We start from the raw sequence: 10185 nt of genomic DNA, 5'->3' as shown, positions 1-10185 counted from the left end.
TTTGTCCCTGGATTTGTCACACCAGTAGCATTCAGCTCTTCCAATTCTGTCCACAAATCTGGGTCATCAAAATCCTTAAACAACAAAAGTAGCTTCTGTCAATAATTGTTCAGGGTTCCTAGTACCTAACCCTACTACCGGCATCCCAGCTGCCATCCCTGAAACAGAGTCCTGGTGCAACAAAAACCATAACAAAGGGGGAAACCTAACATCAAAAATTTGTTCCAGCAGCAGTTCTATGCGCAGCATGAAATAATAAGTGAATAGGAAAACCTCGGAACACAAAAGCATGCTTATGTGAAATGTCAAGTGTTTGGAGAGCTTTCAGGTACGGGTCAGGAAATGGTGTTGCTCGGTCACATTCATTCCCAATAACAAGAATTTCGAAGAAATCTGACAGACCTAACATAGATGTTAAAAGCTCAGCATCTGATATTGGAGCATTAGTAACAGCAGCTCTTCTCAAACCGGCAATCCTCGATCCATTTGCGCAACTTTTGCAAGCCCTTCATAGGCTGTAATTGTTCTGATACTAACCTGAACATTAATTTCCACTCCTTCAACTCCTTATAGTTGAGGCAAGATAACTTATGAACTTGTAGAAAAGAAGATCAAATTGTAAAGTTACCTTTGAAACATAGCTTCTTTATCTTCCATAAACTTTCGGGATCTTTGGATTTCCCAATCAGAAAGGAGGATGTGGCACAGATCTTCATTATGCCTACCACTAATATTTTCGATGAAAAATTCCTCGGTGATGGGAGTTCCTCCATTGAAATCAGAAGGGTCAGAAGTAAGTAACCTCACGAAGCATTTCGCGAAAAGCATAAAAATGGAGAGGATCTGAGTCACACAATGTTCCATCAATATCGAAAAGCATTGCTTCCAAAGGAGCAACAGAGGACAGAGAACATCTACTACCATCATAATACGAGAACAAAAAATTAGGCCAGAGAAATGCATGGGGAAAGTATATTGAGAAAGACGTAAACGAAACCTGCAGATTGGTCGAGTATTGGATGACGCCTGAGGAAAACATTTGAAGCGGACTGGTGTGTAGGTTATAGTTTGATGGAGATGCGCAGAAAAGAAGGGGGTGGTGGTGGTTCTTGATGGAAGCGAAGGATATCATGCTTGAGCAGTGGTATATCTGGTTTAGGTTTTGCTAGGACTGAAAGAGAAGAAATAAAATGAGAGTAAAAGTTTCAGAGAGTCAGATATGCGAAAAGCATCGAATGCTAGCACTACTTGTTTCTACTTCCTATAGTTTCCAGCTCTTAACATAGTGAAAATCTTTCCCACCGGATTTTCTGCCATTGTTATTTTTTAATTTCATTAAATCTACATGATGATTATTTTGACACAACACAAGGATTCGCAACCGGATTCATTATAACTATCTAGGTGGTGGTCTGTGGTAAGAGTTTGAGACCAAGAAATTTGCTTTCTCTGTGGTTTTAGGTTTAAACATTGTGGTTGCTCATATGATGGTCATTGGATGTTTACATGGTCATTAACTTCAGGGTTTGTGGGATTAGTCGAGGTACGCGTAAACTTACCCGAATACCCATATTAAATTAAAAAAAAAAACAGGAGCTCTAGGGTGACACGGAAATTATCTTAGGCTCCGGTCAAAATTGATTTTATATTTTAATGGATTTAAATTTAATAGGTATAAAAAAAAATATGGCCCAGGCAGCAACCTGGCCATGGTTGGTGCACACTCATGCTAGGAGGTGGCCAGCACTTTCATGGGCTCGACCATGCACCAAAGCTTAGTTATCATAGTCTTGGATAGCGTGTTTAGGTTTTCTCAGGTTCAAATAGCTAATTTGAGTTCTATATTCTAATTTTTTAGACTATCATGTGTTTTTTAATATTTTACATTAATTTAATATGTATTATTTTAAGTTAAAATACTATATTAATATATAAGAATAAAACTTTTCAACATCTTATTTTCATTAAAAAATAAGATTCATAGGTTATAAATATTTTTATAAATCTTTGCAATTCAAGATTCATAATTTTTTTATTCTCAATATTTTCAATATGTATATTTTAAAATCTATCTTTGAAAAATATATTAGCTCTTTCTCTTTATAAAATTATTAAGTTAAACATCCAAGAATTTTCACATTCATAAAAAAAAAAAACTTTTTGTAAGTATAAGTTATTCCAAGATTACTAGACATCAGTTTTCTTAGCTTGACACCACCACCGTGAACAATATTAAACCATTGAATACTTTATTAAAAACAATGAATCAGATTCATTGAAATAAAAAATTAATCGAATAATAGTCTAAAATGATAAAAACATCATTCTCATACTCATGATTTACAAAGCTCTAAACATAGCCAGATTCGACGCATCCATAAACACGAGGTGAATGGATACACCAAGGCAAACCAAAAACCACATTACTTGATTACTATACAAGAAGCATATTGTATTCAAGAGGGGAGCCTAAGACATGTTTAGGGAGCCTGAGAAGCTCTAACATTACCAGTAGAGTGTTAAGGCCTTCCTTAACAAAACAATGTAATCTTTTAAGATATGAGAGAAGAATGGAAAGAATAAGAGATTAGGGAGAAAGCAATTCAAAGAAACTAAGTTTTTATTACTTTTCCTTTCAAGTTTTTGTACAATTCAGCTTTTATACAAGTGATTCAATCTTTTCTAATTACCAACTAGCTTGTAACTGATCACTACCAGTCTAGCTAGCTAGCTTTGCCACGCGATCCTCTTGATCTTTGCCGTAGAATTAGTTGCAGTTGCAGTTGCAAATTGCAATCGCTGCATTCTTCCCAAACTTCACTTCTGGCCTGCTGATCCTCTCCTTCTGCTTCTGCTTCGTTACTTGTTTCCCTTGCTAAGGGGAGAGGAGAAAGGAAGGGAAAAATGAAAAAGAAAAATAAGGAAAAAGGTAAAGAAAATGAAGGGATATTTCAGTTTTTTTTTTGGTCAAAATTTAAATATTATTTAGCGCATAGTCTCTAAAACTATAGAGAAAAAATAAAATTACGTAACCGCGTGAAAACTTTGGGAAAGTTGGAGTAATTTTCCCTTACATGATCGCTTGAGCAGTAAAATTGAGCTTATCTGTACTTCGAGAAAAATGAAGTGGGAAAAAAAAATTCAGGATTCGGGTCTGGATGCAGACTATAAAGCCCAGTTAAAAAACGCCCAGACCAAAATAAGAGCAGATGTTGGGCCACTAGCATCGAAAGTGTGGACTTAGGGTATGGTCACCATAAAGAGTGGAAGGAAGATAGAGTTTATGGACCCTGAAAGGGAGGGAAGAACATAAAACCCCAAAAATGGTTTGCATCTCTTGATTTCAAAGAGAACGAAGATGAGTCGTGCCTGTTGTCTCTCGCAGCTATTGCAGATTCCTTCAACTAAGATTCTTTCTAACACCTCCAAGTTTTCCAAGGGTAACCCTCTTTCTTTCTCCTTCTGAAGTGGCTTGAACTTTGGATACTTAAGAACTAAAGATTGGATTTTGAGTTGAATTTGGCATGATTGATTGCTTTTTTGGGTACCGTTTTAGTTTTTTTCTTTTTCCCTCCGGATGACTGGTTAATAGCGTGTTGTCAATTGCAATTGCAAATGCAGGTTTGTATGTGAAAGCAGGAGCAACAAAGTATCCAAATTTATGCTTTTATAGAAATGTTCAGACTGTCACTTATGCAATTGTCGATGGAAGCTATGTACCCACTACCACTCAAACACATCAACCTGACAAAACTAAGGTACCCCTTTTTTGTATTTTGTTCTTTTCTCCTTTACTACAACCGATGTACTTTCTGAGATATGTGTGTGTCTGATAAATTGCTGTTATGAATCCGTTATTTTAGGAAAATGAATCAACAAAACTTGAAAGTGTTGGTGCATTTCAAAAGCTACCAATGGTGATGCCATCGGTTGATATACTTTATTCAGCATTGAGGAAGGCCAAGAGAGTTCCACCCACAAAAGGTGATTCACTTGGCAATTCTTTTCTTATGTCATAATTGAGACACTGTGGATAAATGGTTATTTATAATATTCGATCTTTTCATTCATAGGCATAGCTAATATTGCAAAACGAGAGAGAAATAGAGGGGCAAAGCAACTTGATGCACTGATGAAAGTAAGCCCTTATTCTCAAGTTTTTCAAGTATGTTAATCTGAAAAAAAAAAGAAGCTTCTATAATATGCAAATGACGAGTGGCTGAGATCTTTGGTTTCTGTTTTAATCATCAGGAATTGGCAGTTCCACTGAGAGAGTACATGGAGAATTTCCCTAAAAAGAAGTATTTGCATCCTTATGAACGATCACTTATTGAGTTGACCCTTGGGGATGGAAATTATGAAGAGGTAACTTATGCGGAACTCATTCCTGGTGTGTTTGCTTGTATGATGGTTCTTGGGACTTGGGACATTTAGCAATAGACTTTGCTTTCAAAAGGGCCCATGGTCCCTTAACTCTTCCAAAATTAATTGATAAAAGCAACTGGCACGACTTAATGATGCCTTTCCATAACAGCAAATAACAGAAATAAGCATTTTTCTTTGCAAAAGTAGTGAGAAGAATCCTTCTTCATCCTGCCCCTTCCACTGGGCAGGCTGACTTATATGTGATATGAAGTGGATCCTTGTCTCATGAAAACTGATGCTTTTTATTTTTTTATGTATTGTTTCTTCATCTATTTATGTTTTGGTGAAGTTCTGATGAATGGTTTTAGAAAAGTGGAAGACTATTTTGTGGCTTAAGAAAATGTCCTGTCTTCTCCCATCTATTGAATATGTGCAGAAATCTATCATTTCTTTTGACTATTTGTAGCAGCTCTTTTCTTCTGTTTTATTCAAATGCTGGATTCATCTAAGGTTTGATAGGTTCTGAGAAAAGTTGATGCTCTGAGGAAGAAGGTGGTAGGTGTTGGAAAGGAATGTGCTTCTCTCTGTGCTAAGGTTAGAATTTTTTCTAAAAACTGGGAAGCGTGTATCTTTCCTATTTTCGGTTGCTGAATTCTAGTTGCTTGACTGGGATTTTTATGAGCTAAGATTGTTCAGATATACCTTTAGCATGATTGAAACTTTTGGAAAACCTACAGATTACAGAAATGGTTCTAAACTTAGAATGTTTCCTTAGTTTTAGTTTCCTGCATATCCTGTAAATTTTTGAAACCTTTTTGTGTATCCATGAATGTTTGTCTTGCCTTCTCATCTGCCAGTACAGAAGTAAGCTGAACTCCTTGATTATATGGTATTCTAAAACTTGATGGATATCATAAATGAACCATAGGTCATAAATACTTTTAACAATCTCAGAGCACATCTAAGAGATTAAAATTGACAATTTCTGCCTCCTCCAAATGATAGTATCTACCTATATTATTGTGGTATGTTGACTTGATCTGTACGGGGAAAGGTTCCAATTCATAATCACAGTTGTGGCAATATCGTGAATGAAGGGAAACTAATTAGTGCATCCTCGTTATGTCTATACCTGTCTGTAGAAATTAAGTTGTAACTAACTGGTGGTGCGAATTTGGACAGTCTTCAACAAAACGAGATGCTGGGGAGCGGTTGAATGAGGTCTGTTATTCTGCTTTTTTGCATACTCCTCCTACAAGTATATATGACCTTACAGTCTGTCCTGTTATCTGCAGGGTCTGGAAAAGCTTGAAGAAGTTTTTAAATGTGAAGGAAAGGCAGTTGATGATTTATTGAACATTGCCAAGGTATTCTGCCTTTTAAAGAAATGTATTTCTCCTTTTTAGTAATTTATTGTATGGTCATGCACTCATATGCATGCATGTGTCCTTGTCTCGAGTATGGAAAAAGCATTTGAAATTTGTAATTGTTTTGACCATATTAGAGATGGCCTTTGCTAGAGAATGAATTTCCTTAGTGGTGCTTATGGTGATGCATCTTACTAGGCTACTAGGTTATATATTTATTTGCAAAATAACCTCCATTTCTCCACTGACTATAATTAGATACAGTTGTAATTAGCATGTGATAGGTCAGTATTGATAATTAATATAGTTTGCAGACTTTGCGGGCTATGCCAGTGGTTGATCTGGAAACACCTACTCTTTGTCTTGTTGGAGCTCCTAATGTTGGAAAGTCATCCTTGGTTCGTGTGCTCTCAACAGGGAAGCCTGAGGTTTGGACCAGTCTTTTAGCTTCATCATACTTTGTTCTTTGTGGTTCTGGATGTATATAATGAATGAATTAAATATTGCTCATGTTGATAACCCTAGTTGGTTGAGGTTCTATATTTGCTCAAATGTATATTATAAGTAGCAATGTATGAACTTTCAGCTAAACACCCCCCCCATTCAACGCTTCTAGTTAAATGATGGCATGAAAAGAAGTTTGGATCTTCTGATTGTGTTTATTATTTTAATTTCTGGCTGGGGTGTGCATTGCTCCATTATAGTTGCTGAAGCTGGTATTCATCTATTGTAGAAGCTGGTCAGTTAAATTTATATCGAATTGATTATTGTTTTCTTGATGTTAATAATATCCTTTTCTTCTGCATTTTTCCCATCCCTTGTTTGTGGTCAGGTCTGCAACTATCCTTTCACAACTAGAGGAATTCTAATGGGCCACATTGCTCTAAATTTCCAGCATTTTCAGGTTAATCATTTTATTCTCTTACTTTTGTGAGATGTAAAAAGATTTTAGTATGTAATCACTCATCTTCTTACAATTTGTTAATGGATTGGATTAAGTGCAGGTGACAGACACCCCTGGGCTACTGAAGAGATGTGATGGTATGATATCAAAGCAATAACTTTTTTCCTGCTTGGGAGTTCAAGCATTGAATATAATTCTCGTACTAGTGTTAAGCTACACAATCATCTCGCATGGTGATTGGGACACACTCTGTAGCCTGCTTATTTATAGCTACAGTTTCAGTATTACAGTCTCGTTATATAATGGCTCAGCTTTTTGTATTAGCATTCTATATCTGCCTGATTTGTGTATTTTCACAATTTATTGAACCTGCAGAGGACAGGAACAATTTGGAGAAACTGACACTTGCTGTCCTCTCACATTTGCCAACTGCAATTCTTTATGTACATGATCTCACCGGAGAATGTGGAACCTCACCTTCTGATCAGGTATCAAATGATATGATGTAGACTTTTAATTTGTATCTTTTTCTGGCCATGCAGCCAGCTATATTCAGGACATTGCCCTCCTAAATTCGGAACATACTTGCTCTTTTACCAACTTTATGTCACTAACTGATGTGATCATTTCTGAGTAGTGTTTTATTAATCATTCCATTTAATGATCAGTGAGTACTATGATTTGAAAACTTCCGTATATAATGAGTAGTACCACCAGCATTGCGCCCCCCCCCCCCTATTCCAGACGAATGTCTACTTGTGTGAGGAGTGAGTTTTTAGCCTCAGTCAGAGTTCTTGTGTGTTTCAAGTCATTCCTTGTTTCTTAAGATTAAGATTTATTACTTTTTTGAAATAAAAAGACTGTCACAGTACAACAGTTAGGTGTTGCAAGATGCCCAAACTGATTTGCGGCCACACACAAATAGCTGTGCTGGTGGTCAGAGTCACTTGCTGAAAAGTTACTGTTTTTCAATATTTATTTATCATCCTACTACGTTTTTCACCCATGAGCTAATTTTGCTTTTGTTATTGATCAATTGATTTGCAGTTTGTCATATACAAAGAAATTAAACAGAGGTTCAGCAATCATCTCTGGCTTGATGTTGTTTCTAAATGTGATATCTTGCAAGAGGCTCCTGTGATCTTTACCATGGAAGATAGCGACACTGATAACCCTGAACTGGAAAGGTATCGAAAAAAGGGACCTGAAGGAGCAATTCTAGTGTCGGTAAAGGATGGAAAGGGGCTTGATGAGGTATGTAATTGTTAATCAATTTTGACTTTTTTCGTTGGATGTGTAAAGATGTGCTATGTATTTATAGTGGCTGGAAATTGAATTGGCTTGGCCTGGCTTTGGTGTTATAGGAATTTTTTTTCCTTTTCTATTTTTTTTCCCCAGATTTTGTGTTTGTGTTTGTGTTTGTGTTGGAGAGCCAGGGGTTATTAGTCAATTGTCATGTTATATGAATCTCCAACAATTTATGTGTGTTATGCTTTGAACTCACATTTGCTTAACTCATGCTTCGCCTGCATTTTGCAATCTGTGTTACGTGCTCTATCAAATGTGCAAATTGGTAATTGATCTGGCTGAATTTTTCATTTCCAGATTTTTCTTCATGCATCCTAACTTGGCCATTGTAAGATCTCTCTTTGTCGTTAGATTTCTTCCAACTGTTTCTCAATGGTTTATCGTGTTTTGTTTTGTAAGAGCTAGTTTATTTGCTTTCTATCCATCTCACCAACAAAAAAAGATCGGCTTCCAACTTTCTTCCTGATAAATAAAAAATTGAATTGTATATGCGTGCTCTCTGCAGTTGAAAGTTCAAGTGCATGAGCTGCTGGTCACCCAGATGGATAGGATCCGAAGCTCAAAGATTGATGAAGATAATCCAGAGCTAGTTACATGATGGACATCCATATCAATCTTGGGGGTAACAGTTGATCTAAGACTCTCGCTGGTTAATCAATGACTACAGTACTGTTACATTCTTCGCCAGCTATAGGAACCACCTCTTCCAAAATACAAACATTGAGTTGCGTGTGCTGGAGTGCTAGAGCTCACCAGGATTGAATCATGCTTTTGTTGCTCATTCTAAGACGCTCAATGCAGGTTGAAGTTTAAACCTCTGTAAGGGCGGAAGTGCCTTGGGCTGCAACAGCAACTGTTGCAATTCTTGCTGGTTGTCGTCAGTCACATTCGTTTTAAGACAGAGAAGTAATGAGATTTTATATTCATATGCAAAGAGACAAGTTACACACGTTTCAAGCAAGTTGCAATGTAAAATGAATGTTCATGACTATACTGTAAATTTGGCAGAACAGCTTCTTTTGACGTGCACTGTTCATTCTTCATCAATAAACATGAGGTCGATAATTTTACTTCACATCATTAAACATGAGGTCATTGATTTTATTGATGCCAATATCAGATATGGGTTCAATGGGCTGATCATCTCCCTCCCGCGATGGAATGAATGTTGAAGGTTCCCTACTGAACTCATCTGTAGAACACAAAGCACATCATTATATAAACACGTAGCTCACTGAGAGCCAAAAAGTGATTCCCGCATTTGCAAGAGCAACTTACCGAAGATTGTATTCAAGGAAGTAGGGGGTGGGGTTGACATGAAGTTGAGACCAACGTAAAATAGCAGAGCTAAAAAGATTGTCACCATGCCATAGGTTGGCACAGCCAATGCCCAGTACCTGAAAAGCAGAATCCAAGTTACGAGACTAGGCTCATCTTCTAAGTTTCTCAATCTAAATTACTAATCACAGCTATGCCATGAGGCCACTGACTTGTTGGGATAGTAAAAGATTCCAATTGCCTGCAACCAATTTTCAGGAACATATGCCCATACAAAGAAAATAGCTGCTCAGACAAAGAACAATGGAAGTCAGTACGGAGACACTCATTCTCGTACTTCAACATGAAACACATTTTAAAGATATTATAAGGTAAAGCAGTTATGTCCCCCAAGAAAGAATGGCAAACAAGATGATTCCATGTTAATTTGAGCACCTTCTTTCCTCTAGTACATAAAATCCTTCATGGCATTTAAAAAGATGAATTCAGAATTTCAAAAAAAAGTTACAAAGAAAAGATGAATTCAACCTGTGGCAACAACGGTAGTAATGGAGCCTACAAAACCATAAACTTCAGAGGATTTGGGGCCATGATCTCCAGACACACCAAACCCAGAAGCAGCTTTGTCATCAGGATCAAGAAAGGATACAGTCGCCTTCCTCCTCTTTGAAAAACTAAGCACTCTCCTAGGACTACTCACCGAATGCAGATCTTCCGTGCCTTGCATCTTAAGAGACGGTGGAGATGTTGTGAGCTGTAACTCAGGTTTGGTGATAAATATTCCTGGGCTTTGTTTAATTTCTTCTGTATCCTGGTGGTGATGATGATTACGAGGGAAGAGCTATTGTCCTTCCTCCATAGCTGCAGAATTGTTGAAGGAATGGGGATGGATGGCGCAGCAATTGGGCTTATTCGTTAAATATTTTCACTGGGCCGGATTCTGGTATGTTAGGCCTTGTTTTA

At 37.1% G+C, this 10185-nt stretch overlaps 2 protein-coding genes and 1 pseudogene across 2 annotated transcripts; 1 reads left to right on the top strand and 2 right to left on the bottom strand.

The window, feature by feature from the left end:
- Window positions 1-25: 25 nt before the first annotated feature.
- Window positions 26-1290, bottom strand: LOC133690991 (haloacid dehalogenase-like hydrolase domain-containing protein Sgpp; annotated as a pseudogene).
- Window positions 1291-3252: 1962 nt separating this feature from the next.
- Window positions 3253-9019, top strand: LOC133692537 (uncharacterized). Its single transcript, XM_062113569.1, has 14 exons — window positions 3253-3440; window positions 3622-3758; window positions 3864-3984; window positions 4074-4138; window positions 4252-4365; window positions 4885-4959; window positions 5548-5586; window positions 5661-5732; window positions 6047-6160; window positions 6565-6636; window positions 6737-6773; window positions 7012-7124; window positions 7684-7890; window positions 8450-9019. The coding sequence occupies exons 1-14, from the start codon at window positions 3359-3361 to the stop codon at window positions 8540-8542; spliced, it is 1341 nt and encodes a 446-aa protein (XP_061969553.1). The 5' UTR covers window positions 3253-3358; the 3' UTR covers window positions 8543-9019.
- Window positions 8836-10179, bottom strand: LOC133692538 (phosphatidylinositol N-acetylglucosaminyltransferase subunit P). Its single transcript, XM_062113570.1, has 4 exons — window positions 9751-10179; window positions 9435-9507; window positions 9223-9341; window positions 8836-9136 (listed from the first exon to the last, which is right to left on the bottom strand). The coding sequence occupies exons 1-4, from the start codon at window positions 9947-9949 to the stop codon at window positions 9012-9014; spliced, it is 516 nt and encodes a 171-aa protein (XP_061969554.1). The 5' UTR covers window positions 9950-10179; the 3' UTR covers window positions 8836-9011.
- Between the last annotated feature and the right edge of the window lie 6 nt (window positions 10180-10185).

The sequence above is a fragment of the Populus nigra genome, chromosome 4 (assembly GCF_951802175.1).
Source record: "Populus nigra chromosome 4, ddPopNigr1.1, whole genome shotgun sequence".
Classification (NCBI taxonomy): Eukaryota; Viridiplantae; Streptophyta; class Magnoliopsida; order Malpighiales; family Salicaceae; genus Populus; species Populus nigra.
The sequence above is the reverse complement of the archived record's forward strand: the minus strand, read 5'-3'. Positions and strand labels throughout refer to the sequence as shown.